At 54.2% G+C, this 17,099-nt stretch overlaps 1 protein-coding gene across 6 annotated transcripts in view; it reads left to right on the top strand.

Moving 5' to 3' along the window:
• Positions 1-17,099, top strand: part of CLIP2 (CAP-Gly domain containing linker protein 2) — a 94,434-nt gene that overhangs the window by 8,134 nt on the left and 69,201 nt on the right. For all 6 annotated transcript variants that reach the window (XM_019646902.1, XM_019646903.1, XM_019646901.1 and 3 more), the window contains exon 2: positions 11,585-11,775. In XM_019646902.1, the coding sequence (XP_019502447.1) occupies positions 11,652-11,775 (124 nt within the window). In that variant the 5' untranslated portion in view covers positions 11,585-11,651. The remainder of the gene's footprint in view (positions 1-11,584; positions 11,776-17,099) is intronic.

Genomic DNA, 17,099 nt, shown 5'->3' with positions numbered 1-17,099 from the left:
GTACCCCCTGGCCTAAGGGCAACCCCGTCCCTGATTTCTAACACCACCCATAAATAAGTGTTGTCTGCCCTTGAGCTTAATTTTAAATGGAAGCATACAATCATACTCCAGCTTTTATATCTGGCTTCTTTCACTCAAGATGATAATTGCAAGTTTCATACGCATTACTTGTAGTTCATTCATTCTCGTTGCTGTATTTTATTCCATTGTGTGAATTTATTTACAAACATGACTAAATGACAACTTATTTAGTCATTCTAATGGTGACGGTTAGGTGGGTTACTTCCCGTTTGGGAGTATTAGAAATAGAACGTATCTTTTGGTGCATGTACGTATACGTTTCTGTTGGGGGTGTACCTGGTGTGGAATGGCTGGGTTTTAGGGTTGGGTTTGTACAGCTTTAGTATGTCATGACAAGCTGCTTTCCAATTGCTTATACCAGTTTACTCCTCCTAGCAGTGCATGAGCGTTCCGGGTAATCCGCAGCCTCACCAGCCTTGCTGTGGTCCGTCTGTTTCATTTTATACATTCTGGTAGATCTGTGGTGTTACCATGGTGACTAATAAAGGTGAACACCTTTTCATATGTTTATTGGTCTTTGGAATGCACTCTTTTTGTGACATGCTTGTTAAGTCTTTTGCTGATTTTTCTAACTTGACTTGTCAGAGTTCTTTCTATATTCTGAATATGAATCCTTTGTAGAGTATAGGAATTGCCAACGTCTTTCCCCCCCTGTGGCTTTCCCACCCCCCCTCACTCTCAGTGGTATCTTTCGATGCACAGAAGCTCTTAATCTTGTCCAATTTATCCATCTTTCCCCTTATTTTTAGCACTTCCTGTCTTCTTCTAAAGACTGTATTGTTTTACCTTTCATATTTAGATCTGCTGTCCATCAGGAATTGATTTGTATGTGTGATGTAAAGTAAGTGTATTAGTTTCCTTTTGCTGCTATAACAAATGACCACACACTTAGTGGTTTAAAACAACACAAATGTATCATCTTACAATCCTGGAAGTTAGAAATCTGAAATGGGTCTCACCAGGCTAAAATCAGGATGTCAGCAGGGCCATATTCCTTTTTTTTTTTTTTTTTTTTTTAGCTGAGCCATCCTGCTACCTGTTGGCAGCTCAGCGGCTGCTCAGCTCGGGCTGGACTCGAACTGCTGTTGCTCAGAGCTCAAGCTCTTGAGCGAGCTCTTAACCAACTGAGCCACTCGGCCGGCCCCGGGGCCATATTCCTTATAGAAGCTGCAGGGAAGATTGTGTTTCTCTGCCTGTCTCAATTTCTAGAGACTGCTCGCATTCTTTGGCTGGTGGCCCCTGCCTCCATCTTCAAAGCCAGCAATGTTGGACTGAGCCGTTTTCACCCTGCCATCTGATTCTTTCTCTCCTGCCTCCCTCGTCCACTTACAAGGACTCTTGTGGTCACACTGGGCCTGCCTGGCTAATCCTCCCATCTCAAGGTCAGCTCTTTTGCAACCCTAATTCCATCTGTAACCTTAATTCCCTTTTGCCACGTAAACTAACATGTTCACTAGTTATAAGAGGCCATCAATGGGAGGGGGGGCATTCTGCCAACCACAGGAGGGGTCATGAGTTTTTCCCATGTGACTATCCAGTTGACTCAGCACCACTTACTGTAAAGATTGTCCTTTGCTCAGGGGTAATTTTTAGTTGCTTGTGCAAATCCTGACCCTAGGGAGGAGGCCTGACAGGCTGGGCTGGGGAGGAAGGCCCAGCAGATGGGGTGGCTTTCCTGCAGCTACCTGGCCTAGATGCGTTGGATGAAGCTAGCACAGAAAGCCCAAGTGGAGACGGCAATAGTAAACGACGACTGGGTCAGTACCTGGCCTGGCAGGACACTGGAGCCCAGTCCTTCCTGTCTATCCTGATCGCTGGATGACCTCAGCAGGCCCCTCTTCTCCCTGGGCCTCTGACTCTGTCTGGTCTCGGGGACCCTCTTGCGCAGCACAGGTTTTCTTCATTTGAGTGGTTGAGTCTTAATGTCCTGTTCACTTGCTTTGTGACCTTGGGTGAATCGCTTCTCTGACCTGGGCCTCAGTTTCCCATTCTTTCAAAAGGGAATAAAGGTGGGTCAGAGGACAACGTGAGTCCTGTTGTTCCCAAACCTTTCTCCCTAGGCCTGGTGGGAGACCCTGTCTGGCAGAGCCAGGCTGATGCCTGCCTAGCATCCTGGGCCAGTGGAGGAGGGTTCCAGTTCTCCGGTTGGCAGGAACTATGGGTGGCCTTACAGTCAAGGGTAGGCTCTGGGGCCATGGTTGTGCCCTGGTTCTGAGCATGGCGTGTGTGTGTGTGTGTGTGTGTGTGTGTGTGGTGGCCTCACAGCCAAGGGTAGGCTCTGAGGCCATGGTTGTGCCCTGGTTCTGAGCATGCCGTGTGTGCGTGTTTGTGTGTGCACGCGCACACATAAGGCAGGAAAATATATTGACATTCCTTCCCCTCCCTCGACCTGACACAGCCCTGATCCGCTTTGTTCTTTGCTGGGAGACAGGATCCCTCCAAACCTGAGGGAAGATGGCCAGGCCTGTGTGTCCAGCTCTTTCCCAGGGCTCTGCAGTCACCCCAGGTTGTTGGCAGGACAGGGAAGATGCTGACTTTACAAAAGGGAACTGCAGCCCTGAGCTTGGAGGCTGTGAGGATGGTGAGCGTGTAAGACTGGAACCTAGGCTCTGGACTCAGGCCCTGCTGTCTCCCATCCGCAGGTGCCAGAGAAGGTGGGAGATCTTGGGTTGGCCTGTCCTTCCCTGCCTAGCACCGTGAATGCCCCTGCACTCCTGTCCACGCTGCTGGCACAGCATGTCATGCCCTGCCCACCATCTTCCCAGCTTCATTCTCCCTCCCCTCCCTCGAAGCCGCATCAGCTGGTGGAGACTGGGTTCCAGCCCCAGCTCTGCTCTGAGGCTTAGGCGGGTCCCTTCCCTACACTGGCTCTGGATGACTACCAGGCCCCTTGGTACTCCCAGGGCAATCCAGGACCCCAAGTAGGGCCCATCACCACCCCATTCTTCTTGGGACCCTCTGTCCTCTGTTCCTGGCTGGCAGGTGTGCTGAGCATTGGGCCTGCACAGCCAGGGCTGGCTGCAGCTTCCTGCGGGGCCTCGCTGACTCCATGAGAGCCGAGGGTGGGTGTTGGGACAGGGGCACAGGCAGGCAGGCGCCATCTCCCACCTCTCTCAGGCCAGAGGGGCAGCTGGTGTGAGGCTCAGAGCTTTGGCTTCTGCCTCAAGCTGGCAGACTCAAGGGAGGGAGCCTGTCCGGCCGCCCTGCCCTGCTCTGCTTGTGTCTGGGGATGCTAGCTTCCCCGCGGGGTGCGATTCCCTGAGCCTCCGTCAAATGTAGACAAAACGAACCTCCTTCCCAAGCTGAATGGGACAGGCATAAGTGCCAGCTGGGAGTAGGCTGTGGGGACAGTAGTTACCTCTGTCATTGGGGCCCCTGCTGGATCTGGGGGTTGGGGTAACACTGGGTTTCTGGTGCAGGTGTGAGAGTTGTGGTGCCCAGTGGGGCAGGACTAGGGGAGCCCGTGTCACACCCACATAAGGCCTCCCCTTTGATTCAGGGAGCCGTGACCTAGTGGTCAGCACCTTTGGGGGTGCACTCTGCGAACTGTTTCCTCTCCCCTTCCCTATGTCTATCTTTACTTTTTGTTGTTGTTTAAAAAGTGATTATGAAATACTTTAGGCACTCAAATAAAGGCATAGAGAGGATACAGTGAACACCCATGTACATCCCTGAGAAACGAATCTTATAAATAGAAGTGCAGCTCCAGTTCCCCTGCCCCAGCCCTGTTCCCACCCCAAAACCACTGTTCCTGGTTATTGCATGGAGAGCTGCGGTAAGCACCCGCCCTCTGCGCCTCCCTCCCTGGGTGCACGGCCTGGTCCCTGGCCTGATCTCCTGCCCCTGCAGGGCTCCCTCAGGCTTTGCCCGCCCCGCCCATCTGCCCCTGCTCCTTGGCCTTTCCAGCACTTGGCATCACCTGGCTTTTTGACTTTTCGCCCATCTGATTGAGTGGGAATGGGAGCTCCTTGTGGCTTGAACCTGTATTTCCCTGATGACTGGGAGGCCCAGCGGCTCTCCAGCCCAGCACCGTCTCCTCGAAAGCTGCCCCATTCGTGCCCTTTTGTTGTTGGGGTGCCTGCAAGTTCGTAACCCGTGGTGCCTTTCTCCTCCTTCTCCAGCCCCTCGCATTACATACCAGTGGATGTTCCAGCCTCTGCGTCCCCAACTCTCCCAAGGGCCACGACCCAACACTTGGCCTTCTGTCCCCCACCCCCTACCCCCTGCCCTCCAGGGTCCTTCAGTCATTTCACACTTGGTCTGTCCCCACCTGAGCTCCCCCTTCCAGCCCCTCCCTTTTCCTGTGTCTCTCCTGGCAGGTCCCTCCCAGTCTGAGAGATTCCACCACCTGCTAGAACCCCGGGCCCCCCCATACCCTCACTATTTGTCAAACCCTGCTCAGCATCCTTTCCCTCTCTGTTCCCTCTAGTCCTTGCCTCAGTCGCAGTTCAGGCCCCCTGTTGTGTCTGTTGTCTATCACAGCAGCCTCCGTGCACCCATCGTCCTCATCAGCTCCCGAGGGCAGTTTTGCCAATATGCATACCTGATCTGTCACACCCCTTGCTTCATGTCCCCCATGGCTCCTCACCCCCTCAGCCTGAGGCCTAGGCATCCCTGGAAGACCACCCCCCATCACTGTCCCTTCCGGTCTCTGAATTCCACCCCTACACACACACACACACACACACACACACACACACACACACACACACACTCATACACATATACATACACACAGAGACACATATACACACATACACTCACACACATACACACATACACACACACATACACACACAAACACACAGACACACACATATATACACACACACACACATATACACATGCACACGCATACACACACACACACACACACACACACACACCCCTTAGCCACTAAATCCTCAGCTGTTTGGCAGAGTGTGGTCTGTGCCTCGTAGTTTCCCCGCCTTGCCCCCCACCCCACGCCTCCTATTCTGTCCCTCACTCCCACCCCTCCCCCCAGTGCCTCCATTTCATCACCTGGAAAGTGGGGTAAAAGTGTTGCTGCCTCGAGGGGAGCATGGACAAGCGAGTCAGAGGACTCAGCCCCCAGGAGCTGTTGGGAAGGGCAACTGTTGCTACTGTCTGGTGTCTGTTACGATCTCCGAAGGCCCGGGGTGCCCACGCCGCCTCCCCCAGGGACTCGGGCCCAGACGAGGGCTTTCGGCGACTGGGCATGGGCCATGCTGTAAGTTCATCTCTGGGTACCATGTGGACCTACATCCTGGCTTCAGGCTCAGGAGAGGAGTAGGGAGCACAGGCACCCTGACTGCCAGGACCCCTGGATGGGGAGGAAGAGGAGAGACCCTGGGCGAGCTGCTACATGAGGTCTGCACCACGCGGCCTCAGCCAGCAGCAGTGTCCAGCACAGCACTGCCCTCCTAGCAGGACGCCCAGGGGATGAGGATGGCTGGGTCCCCCAGCAGAGTCTGGCCCGCCCAGCAGAGTCTGGCCCGGGAGCACCCTTCCTGGTGCCACCTCCCTCACCCTCTGGGCATGCTGGCACTCAGAGATGGGCTTTCCGCTGCCCCATTTGGCACTCGCTGCCCTTCCGTTGGGGCCGCACCCTGGGCCGCCGATTGGCAGAAAGTTCTTGGTCCTCAACTCCACTGAAACTGTGGCGCGCCACCCCCAGGCGGCTGAAATGGAAACCCTGAAATGCAGCCCGGGTTTGTCTTCAGTAAATGGCAATTGAGGGCAGCACAAAGGGGGCCTGTTGGTCTGAATGCCACCCGCCCTGTCCGGCCTCTCCCACACCCGCCTCGTCTGGGCCCGAGTCCCTGGGGGAGGCGGCGTGGACACCCCGGGCCTTCGGAGATCGTAACAGACACCAGACAGTAGCAACAGTTGCCCTTCCCAACAGCTCCTGGGGGCTGAGTCCTCTGACTCGCTTGTCCATGCTCCCCTCGAGGCAGCAACACTTTTACCCCACTTTCCAGGTGATGAAATGGAGGCACTGAGCCAAGCTCCCACAGCCAGTCATGGTAGGCCTGGGCTTTAGATCTCTACGAGGCTTGCATCTGCTCCTTCTCACGCCTCCCAGGCCTCCCCCATCAGCTGCAGTGTGGCCAGAAGCCAATTTATCACCATGTCCCAGCTTTTCCCAAGAAGCCCCTTCTCTTCTACCCCATGAGCAGGGCTGAGTCGCAAAGGCCAGTTGGCCCAAGGCTGCCTCCCCCTTTTCCTGTTCACCATTTTTCTCTGTCCCCTCTTCCCCATGCTCCAGCTTTGGAGGCCCGCATGGAGGTGAGGGGTGGTGAGGGGGTGGGCTGCTGGCCTTCTCTCGCTGCCCTTCCTGCGCCCTCAGCAGCGGTGGCTGGAACTGAGTCAATGCCGCCTTGGTTCTCTCCCGCCAGCACCTCTGGTCGGCTGCGTAAGCGAGAAATGTGGATGCTTTCCTCAGAGGCCAGGGGTCTCACAAATGTTATTCCAGGCCTGAGCCGGGCAGTGAGGGGAGGTGGGCCAGGGGCTGGTCCCAGCCACTGAGCTGTGCGTAACTTCGGCAAGTCCCTGAACTTTTCTGAGCTTCAGGTGCACTACCTGTAAGATGGCCACTGCCTCGTCAGGGCTAGTGAGAAAGAATGAGGCCACATTCCTGTGAGGCCTGGCGCACAATAGGTTCTTCGTACTGGAGGCTGCTGGGATCATCGAGGTCAAGGAGGGCAGGAAGGTAACTGTGGGAGCCTCCGGAAGCCTCTCCTGGGAGGAGTGTCTGTGGGGATTTGAGCCCTCGAAGGCTTTTGTCCTCTGGGCCACCGCAGGCTTGCTCACTACAGTTTCCGGATCACGGGCTCTGTGCCAGGTACCATGCTGGAGCTGAGTTCTCAGGGAGGAGAGACGATGGCCCCACCTGGGGTTGCCTGTGAGCTCTCAGAAGGCAAGGTGAAGATAAACGGGAACAGTATCCTCTCTCCTGGCTCAGGCTGTGATCCTGAGGTCTCTGTGAGCCAAAATCCTGGAAGACTTCCTGTAGGAGGAAGAGGAGGCACTGGGCTAGGTGTTCCATAGGTGGTTAGAATAGGTGAAGTGAAGCAGGTGGGAGAAAAGGCACAGGCACAGTCTGGGAGGTGGGAAAGTGTCAGGCAAGTGGTGAGGAAACGCAGGGTCATCAGCAGCAAGGCTTGGGGAGCTTCCAATGCAGGGATACAGTTATAACCCTGGGTCCCTCACTCAAAGGACACACTGGTAGCGGGGAGGTCAGACCGGCTATGTGAAAAGCTGTGGCGTCAGACAGCCAGCTAGGCTGAGCACCACTAGCCACTCAGTCCTGAGTGCTCAGCCCTGCGGAGGTGAGGGGGGCCTTCTGGGTCTTTCACCCCATGGGCCAGCATCATTCATTCATTCAGCGGTGATTTACTGAGCTCCTATAGGCACCAGACATTCTTGTCAGGACTGAGAATACCACAGTAAACAAAATAGACTCAAGTCCCTGTCCTCGTGCAGTGGAGAAAAACCAAGCAGGGTTGGGGTGGGGAGGACTGGGTAGGGGTTGTAATCTTAGAAGGGGACACTGGAACAGATACTTGAAGATGAGTAACACATCTGGATATTTGAGGGAAAAGCATTCCAACCAGAGGGAACAGCATGTGCAAAAGCCCTGAGGCTGGAGTGTGCTTAGTGCTGGAGGCCAGCATGGCTGGAGTGGAGTTGGTGAGGAAGGGTCATGGTGGTGAAGTGAGAGGTGAGGTGAGGAGGCCTTTGAAGCCTATCGCACTAACTTCTGTCGGGAGCTTTCAAGGATTTTTTTAAAGTTGAGGTTTAATTTACACGACATAAAATTCATCCATTTTAAGTGTATGGTTGGATGATTTTTAGTGTACACATACAGTTGTGCAGCCTTCACCACCATCCAGCTTTAGAACGTTTCTCCCACCTAGGAAGTTCTCTTGTGCCTGTTTTCAGTTCGTCCCGGCTCCTACCCGCAGGCAACTGCTCATCTTCTGTCTGTGTCTATAGTTTTGAAATTTTATATAAATAGAATCGTGCAATATGTAGTCTTTTGTGCCTGGTGCCTTTCACTTAGCATAATGTGTTCTGAGGTTTGTCCACGTTGTTGCATATGTCAGGAGTTCCTGTTGTTGCCCCGTGGTATACTGTGGTGTAGGTGTACAGTTGTACGTTCCCCAGGTGATGGGCACTAGGGTTGTTACCATTTGGGGGCTATTATGCATAAAGTTGCTATGAGCATTTTTTTACAAATCTTTGTATGGATATACATTTTTATTTCTCTTGGGCGGTTGGGTCATATGGTAGGTACCCTGTTTCCCTGAAAATAAGACCTAGTTGGAAATAAGCCGTAGCATGATTTTAGGTACCAAAATATGGCACCTTGGCATACTGAATATTTTAAGCTGGATTCTGTGGAAAAGGCACCCTTCTCCCTGAAACAGGTCATAAAACCCTCATGTGAGGGGTGCGTGCCCTCCATATCCTGGAGGAATCATGCTACGGCTTATTCTCTGGCTAGGCCTTATTTTCAGAGAAACACGGTATGTATTTAACTTTTTAAGAAATGGCCAAACTGTCTTCCAAAGCAGTTGTACCATTTTTCATTTCTACTGACAATAAGCGTATTCCAGCTGTTCCACCTCTTCGTCAGTGCTTGATGTTGTCAGTGTTTTCCCGGTTTTTAGCCATTCTGGTTGGTGTGAAGTGGTTTCTCTTTGAGGTTTTGATCCTCGTTGCCTAATGACTAGTGATGTTGGTCATCTTTTCCTCTGCTTATTTATTGCTGTTTGCGTATCCTCATTGGTTGTGAAATGGTATTCAAATCTTTGGCTCATTTTTCGTCAGGTTGTCTTCTTATTAGTGAGTTGTAAGAGTTCTTTTTTATTTTTATTTTTTAATTGGGGAACAGTACGTTTTTCCAGGACCCATCAGCTCCAAGTCAAGTAGTTGTTTCAGTCTAGTTGTGGAGGGTGCAACGCAGTGGCCCATGTGGGAATCAAACTGGCAACCTTGGTGTTATGAGCACTGGTCTCTAACCAGCTGAGCTAACTGGCCGCCCTTGAGAATTCTTTATATGTTCTGAATCCAAGTCCTTTTACACACACACACACACACACACACACACACACACACACACGCACAATGTATGGCTTTTTTCTCTGGGAGGGTCTTGGGCAGGGAAGGGACCATGGCATGGGGAGGGCTCCTTGCACCTCGCTTCAGTTCCAGCAATACACTCTCCTCTGCCTTAGCCATGTGGGACTCTGTGTGCGGATTTCCCAGGTCAGAGGGGCCCTGGGCTAAGCCACAGGAGCAGGAAGCCCATTTGGCCACCCACAGGGTAGTCACCCATTCGCTGTCACCAGAGCCCACTCTCACATGCCCTTGCTGGCTCAGTGAGTCCCTCTCAGGTTCGGGGATGCCAACACAGCCTAACCAGGGTCACAGAGGGAGACGCCTACAAACCACGGGGCAGTTCCCCACTGAATGAGCTTCCTGGAGTGCTGGGTTCTGGGAGCAAGGCAGCAGCCTCGTACCTTAGCCTGATCAAATGACTCCGGGCCCCAGAATTCCCGGGGTATCAATCAGGGGATTGTAGTGTTCAATTTGGCAGGCTCTGGGGGCCAGGTCAGGGTTGGCAGGCATGCCGCATGCTCAGCTCACCTGGACTGGTAGGTGTCACCACTGTGTGCCTCGGGGCACACTCAGCTGTTATGGCCAGCACCCCCACCTGAGGAGCTGATCCTTCTGGCTGTGCCAGGACAGGTAACAGTGTTGCTGGCTCATCTTGCTGGCTTGAGAGCCATCCTGAGGACACTGTGTATTCCTGCTGTGAGCATTGCGGATTGGCTTCTGGGTGAGTCATAACTTTTTTGGTTTCAAGCAACAGTGTCCTTCAAACAGGTTTGGGCGAAAAGAGAAAACAGTGCACGTGTGTGTGAGGCTTTATTGGCTGATGTAAGTGAGGGGCTCGCGTGACCAGTTTCAGGCTCGGCTGGATCCAGGGCCTCCAAATCCAGTGACTCAGCTCTGCTTTCTCTACGTTGGCATCATTCCTGGCAGGCTCTCCCATGTGGTGACTGGAATGGCCCTGCAGCTCCTGGTGTCCATCCCACACCCAGGCAGCCCCAGAGCGGGGAGAGCACCTCTTCTTAAAGATTCCAGCGGGTCCAGGCCCTGATGGTTTTTGGGTTATGTGATCTTCCCTCAGCCAACCACAGGGGCTCCGACCAGGCCTGGGTCATGTGTCTATTCCAGGAGTGCATGCGGGGGTCAACCCACATAAGTCCTATGGATCACGAGTGGAGAGAAGGGTTCCCTAAGAGGGAATAACATTCTGTGACCAAGAGTGGCATAAGGATATGGCCGGATGGGCTGAGGCTAGGGCACCCCCGACTGCATCAGAGTAGCGTGCCCAGAGGGCATTGATTTTCCCTGTTCTCATGGTCCTGAGGGCTTGATGCTTTCGCCCAGGATCTCCCATTCCTCCTGTAGTGTGCATTTCCTCTCCCCACTGGACAGTATGCTCCTCGAGGCAGAAGCCTGCGGCTCGGGGGCGGGACAGGGCCTGGCCCATGGTGTGCGCTCCATAGACGTTTGGAGCATGAGAGGCAGTGCAGACGGGGAGGAGGCCAGGGGATGGTAGGCCTGTCCTTTCCACGTCTCCTCCAGCCCCCTGCAGCCAGCCCCATCTTCCTGGCATCTGGTGCCCTTAACTCATCACTTAGGAAACTGGAGGCTTCCCTTCTCAGGAGTCCCCTTTGTCAAATGCTAGTGCCCCGTACGCCGTATGCATCACACACTTCTCTGTTTAGTCATCAAGACAGGGAGCTATAATGGTAGAAGGGCAAGCAGCAGATACATGAGTCCATCCTGGCGCAGGACTGAGGCAGGTGTAGGCCTCTCTGTGTGTATGTCCCCAAACACTGGGTGGAGTGGACAAGTGCTAGGATGGTGAGCCCTAGAGTTGGAGTGTGGCCTTGGCAAAACAGAGCAATGAGCTGGTTGATGAAACTAGCTGTTGCCTTGTCTGGCCCACATCAGGAGGGATGTGTTATTGGCTGGCCCTAGAGAGCCTGGGGGCTGATGGAGAGTAACCCAACAGGTTGCCATGTTTGTTAGAATCCACACTAGCCTGTGCTCTGTGATGAGAGCGACACTCAGCCGTTGGTGACCGTGCTGACCCTCGTGCTCCTGGTATGGGGCTGCTGTGGTTCATGCATGATGGCGGAAGACCCCAAGCCAGTTTGCTCCTGATTCTCACCTCGTGGGCTCAGGAGGTAGACAGAGAGAGCATATCGACCTCCGAGTGCAGCAGACCAGGATACTCGTCCTGGCAACACCAGTACCACACTGGGCCCACACTTGCTGCCCTGTTCTGTGCCTCAGTTTCCCCAAATTGAAAAAGGGGGTGATGATGGTCCCTGCTTCACAGGGTTGGCTTTGCTGGAATTCTGTTGTGTTGGCATCGGGGTGATGTTATGATGTGATCACTCCTGTTCTCTGTCTGCAGGTGAGTGACGATGGCGGAGAGAACGTGACCTACACAGGCCCTTCTCCACCCACTGAGTGGCACCACCATGCAGAAGCCCAGCGGCCTGAAGCCCCCCGGCCGTGGGGGGAAGCACTCGAGCCCCATGGGCCGGACACCTACTGGGTCAACCTCAGCCTCTGCCACGGCGGCGGCCACTGGGTCCAAGGAAGGTGTGTGAGGACAAGGGTAGTGGGTGAGGGGCCGGGAGGGGCAGTGGGTTTTCTGGGAGAGCCTCTCTGTGACTAACCTGGAGGCCAGAGGTACATGGAAGTTCTTCTTTTTGTCTGACTGTGATCCCTTTAAAAATTAACTGGCGACAGGCTCTGATGCATGCTTTATGTGCACTGTTCCTTTTCATGCTCCCTCAACCCCAGAGCAGGTACCACTGTTGGCTCCACTTAGGGAAGGAGAAATGGAGTTCCAGGGAGGCCTGGAACCTTGCCCAAGGTCTCTCAGCCAGTAAACAGCGAGGATTCAAACTCCAGCCTCCACCGGCCTCGCCACCCCATTTGTCCCCCTTCCAAGGCCTGAGATTGTCCTAGTGGAGCCAGCCTCATCTCCCCACCAGCCTTCTTGCCTGCCACCCAGAGCCACACCCTTTAACCTTTCTTTATCTTACCTTAAGTCTTCCTGCTGGTGGGCAGAGGACACCCTGGCTAGAGGCACCAGCTCTGAGGGCAAACGGTAGAGATCAGCTGTTAGTTACTTGCTTTTTCTGATGATGAAAGTTAAGATAGCCCCTGTGGGATATGTGGAAAGTTTGATGCAGAGGTAAAATTGCCTATAATTCCACCCACTGGAGGCAAATATTATTTTGGTTTATGTCCTTCTACTTCTTACCTATTTGTAATCATGCTGCATAAACAACTTGAAAATCTGCTTTTTTCCTTTTAATATGATCAGGTAAATATTTCATGTCATTAAAACTTTAATGGCTGTAAAATATTCTGTTCACTCAACAAATATAAGTCAAGGGCCTGCTTTGTTGCCATGGTCCTAACCCCTCATCACCGGAGCTTTCATTTTGAGCAAATCAGATGTGGTCCCAGCCCTCGGAGGGGCTGCCAGTCTAGTGGGGAAGGCTGAGTGTCATGAGATCCTATAAAGGGGGCCTGACCTGGGTCTGAGAGGCCAGCCAAGCCTTCCCTGAGGAGGGGATGTGTGAGCTGGGGCCTGAAGGGTGACGGTTCACTAGATGAAGAGGGGAGGGTATTCCAGGCAGAGGGAACAGCAGGTGCAAAGGCTCAGTGGTGGAAGGGAGCATGGTGAGTACAAGGGAGAGAAAGAAAGCGAGTGAGGCTGGAACACGACCAGTGAAAAGCATGCTGGTGAGATGGGGATGGGCCAGGTGGGGGCAGATGGATGTTGCACTTCCATCCTAGCTGCAGTGGGAAGCCCCTGGAGGGTCGTAAATAAAAAAGAATGTGGTAGAAGGAATTAGACATTTTTTCTTAACCCATTCTCTGCAGTTGAAAATTGTGATTGAGGGCCGGCCGAGTAGCTCAGTTGGTTAAGAGCTCACTCAAGTGTGCGAGCTCTGAGCAACAGGGTCGCCAGTTCGATTCCTGGCCTGAGCTGAGCTGCAGGATGGCTCAGCTAACCAAAAAAAAATAAAATATAAATTAAAAGAATGGGTAAAGTATTTAAATAGCCAATTCCCCAATAAAAAAAAAAAAAGTGATGTTTTTTATTTTTCACTTTGATAAATGATGCTGTGATGAATATCTTTAGGCATAAATCCTTGCTTTGATTATACTGCAACCATCAATAGAAAGCACTGTCCGTCTCATCTGATTGGCACAGAAGTTTGGAGAGACAAAAAACAGCCAGAGTTCAGACTAGGAAATCTGGGTCCTGGGTGGGGTCAAGGAAAGTTTGAGCTAAAGGCATGGACAGTTGACAGAGCCAGTGCCCTGGCAGAGCCAAACAAGCAGCAGGAGGGGGTGAAGGAGCTGTGCAGTGCAGCCCATGGGGAGACCTACACAGGCAGGTCTGCCTAGTACAGCCACGTTTGAAGGTCCAGACTTCCCCTCCAAGGTGGCAAATCCTCCTTTACTCATGGGGGGCACTCTTGAACCATAAGAGGAAGCCAGGCGAGAAAACACAAGTCGGGAAGGATGTAGGTACCAGGCGGAGAGAGCAAGTGATGCAAAGGCCCTGAGGCAGGAATGAATTTGGTTTCTTAAGAAAAAGAAGGGAGACAAGCCTGGGTAGAGAGGAGTGTGAATGAGGTGGGGGAGGGTGGCAGAGGCAGACTATGAAGGGCAGGGGGTTTGTGATGGGAGCTGTTGGAGGATGTTAACAGGAACGATGTGCGCATCCCTCAGGCCACCGTGAAGAACGGGCTGTGGGGGTGAAAAGCAAGGGTGGGGGGACCAGTGACATGTGGTCACCCAGGTGAGGATGCCTGCACTCACTGCCAGGGCTGTGGGAGGTCAAGGGGCTGACCACCATGAGCCGGCCATCAGGGAAGGCTTCCTGGAGGAAGCATGAAAGAGCGCAGCCTTGAGGATGGGGGGAGTGTCCGCCATGGAGAGGAGGAGGGGCCTGTAGGCAGTGGAGAAGAGCATGGGCAAAGGCACCAGTGGGTTGAGCTTGTCCAGCGGGTGGGGGGTGGCAGCCGTGTAGCCCGCTTTCTGGAGAAGGGCATCTGCCAGGCCTGACCCTGACCCTCTTCTCTGCTGGAGAGAGCCCCATGGCACCTCTGGGTCCTCTCCCCATTGCCCCCTCCCTGATCAAGAGAGGCCTGAGTCTGGCTCTGATCCAGCTGTAATGTGCTCTGCCCCTGGAAGAGTTACTTAACCTCTCTGGGCCACTAATGGGCTAATAACATCTGTCCTAAGGGATCAAGTCAGTGAAGGAATGTGCAGTGCCTGCAGGTACAAAACTCATTACAGAGCAATTTCTTGCCCTTCCACCCATCCATAATCTCATTACAGAAAAGCTTAAAGTTATAAAAGAAGAAACACCCGTTACCCCTCCACTGAACCTGATCCGCAGCCACTACTGTGATAAATTTCCTTCCGGTATTTTTCCTACTGCACATATTGTTTTAAGTGGTTAAATCTTGGGTTGCACCCTGATTTGCATCTTTTCCACATTTGATTACGTTCTGTGGGAAGTGCCTTTGCCGTCCTTTTGAGTGGCTGCGTCGTAATCCCTCAAGGGAACGGGCATGGAGCACACAGTGGGCCTGCTGGTGGCTTCCTGGTCATACTGCACAGCAGCCTGGGAGCCCCTGAGGGTGGGGTCTGGGGGTCTGACTTGGCCTGGGCCCCCTCAGGGCTGTTCCAGAGAGAGGAGGTGCCACTCTGAATGCCCGATTGATTACAGAGCTGCGCCCCCGTGCCCAAAGTGGGCATGAAGGGCTGCAGCTGGGTTTAGTGGTTCCCACCCACCCGCTCTGGCACCCATTGCGTTTGCAGACATGCAGGCTGACAGAGGGAGGAGAGAGCTGCAAGCAGTTGGCAGAGGCAGTGAAACTCTGAGAAGGGAAGGGAGACTTCTGCCACCCAGAGTTGCTTTTGTCCCTGCTCCAGGTCTCGTAGCAAGAGTCTGTGGAGAGGAGAGGCAGGTGGAAGCACCAGGGTGGGACGGCGGCACCCCCACTCCTGTGGGCCTCTCAGGCTCCCTTCCGCATCCCGTGGAATTGGCCATCTGCTCTCTGAGGTGCCACCCCCATCAGAGGCTGGGACCCTGTGTGAGGAGCACCCAGGGCACTGAGGGAAGCGTCTGGTGGAGGCTGGAGCCTGGTTGGGAGTGGGGGGAGAGTAAGAAGCTGGAGTTTGGTCTGGGAATTAGGGCAGTGGCTGCCTCCCAAAGCATGAGCTCAGCCTCCGGGCAGAGGGTCTGGCCAAGGGCTGGACCTGGATTGATGCCCTGGCCCTCTGCCCCATAGAGATAGGAGGGCCTGTGTCAGTCCCCAGAGCTGTGACACACAGGGAGCAGCAGGGCCAAGGGGGCTGTTGGAGGGGGTCTCTCATACCAGGAAGTGACCCAGAGGTGGTCAGAGTAGGTTCGCAGGAGGGTGGTCTGGGACACACCTGTGGGCAAAGGCCTGGGTGGGGTAGGAGGTCGGGGCAGCCCAGCCCAACAGGATGGGGCACCGCTGGGAGCTGCTTCAGATCAGGCCTTCAGGGAGGGTCTTGCTCAGGAGGTGACATTGGTGCAAAGATCTGAGTGACAGGAGCCAACCCAGCTGAGGTTAGAAGAGCATCCAGGAGGAGAAAACAGTGGCTACAAAGGCCCCGAGGCTTCAGGTAACTGAGGACTAGAGAGCAGCTTGAGTGGGCAAGTAGGGGTGTCGAGAATGGGCCAGGGCATGAGCCGGGGCCCCAGATGGAAGTTAGGGAGCTCTGACTGGGGCTGGTTGGGGATTTGGAGTCTAGCCTGGGCCTGAGGGAGAAGGGGATTCAGGCCTTCAGGCTGGTGGCCCAGGACTGCTGCTGGGGTATGGCCGGCCCTTCCCTTGGGTCAGGAGCAGCCTGCAATGAATGGTCAGGCCGGGTCTGACACCGCCCTACAGTCGTGGAAGAGAAGGGGCCGAGGCCGGCTCTGAACAGGGGCCCTTAGCCCTCCCTTGGGGTCCGCTTCTGAGCCTGGCAGGCCAGGCCAGGGGTGTCCCTCTTGGCCCCAACAAGAAGATCTGGTTGCAGTGACCTGGGGAGGACTCAGGGGGCTGCTGAGTGAAGGGACCTACCACTGGTGAGCTCTTGCCAGCCCTGCCCCTCTGCTGGGGCGGCAGGTCCTTGAAGGGCCTCTCCCATCCCTTGCACTGTGGTCTAGTCCCAGAGATGTTCCGTCTAGGAGGGATGACATCTGATGCTTGCTATGTCACAAGCAGGCTCTGCAGCGAGCATCTTACCACACTTCTTTCTCATTAACAACCCAGTGAGAGATAACTGCTCTCTCTCCAATTTAAAGATGAGAAGACTAAGGCTTGGCGTTCCCAGCTGAGCTGCCCAGAGTTAACAGGGCCAGAAAGCAACTGGGCTGGAGTTGAGACTCAAGCTGGGCTGGGTTTAAAACTGGTTCAGGACACTGGCACCTGCTGTCCCACCCCAGGGTAGGGGGCGCTGGAGCCCCAGGTCAGTCCCAGCTCCACACACTCAGTTTATGCCCCAGGCAGGTGGGCAGGGTGGGAGGAGTAAGCTGTTACCATTAGGTTGGTCACAGCTGTCCCCCAGTGTGCTTTCGTCCTTTCCTCGTGCTGCGGACCCAGAACATAGGAGGTCAAGGCTGAATGCATGGGGTTCTCCTCAAAAGGGAGCAGGCCGCTTGGGGTGGGGTCCACCTCCTATATCTTGATCCTCCACCAAGGGCCCACTTAGGGCTAACCCCAGAGCTTTCATTCTTGCTGACTGAGCTGCGGCCCGGAGGTTCCTGCACCCTGTGGGTGCTCTAGACATGGGAGCCGGCCTGACGTGCCAAGCGTGGGGTCCCCAGAGCGTGGCAGCTGGCTTCTAGTCTTAGACACTGACCTCACCCCACTCCA

The sequence above is a fragment of the Hipposideros armiger genome, unplaced genomic scaffold (genome assembly GCF_001890085.2).
Source record: "Hipposideros armiger isolate ML-2016 unplaced genomic scaffold, ASM189008v1 scaffold_107, whole genome shotgun sequence".
Lineage (NCBI taxonomy): Eukaryota > Metazoa > Chordata > Mammalia > Chiroptera > Hipposideridae > Hipposideros > Hipposideros armiger.
The sequence above is the reverse complement of the archived record's forward strand: the minus strand, read 5'-3'. Positions and strand labels throughout refer to the sequence as shown.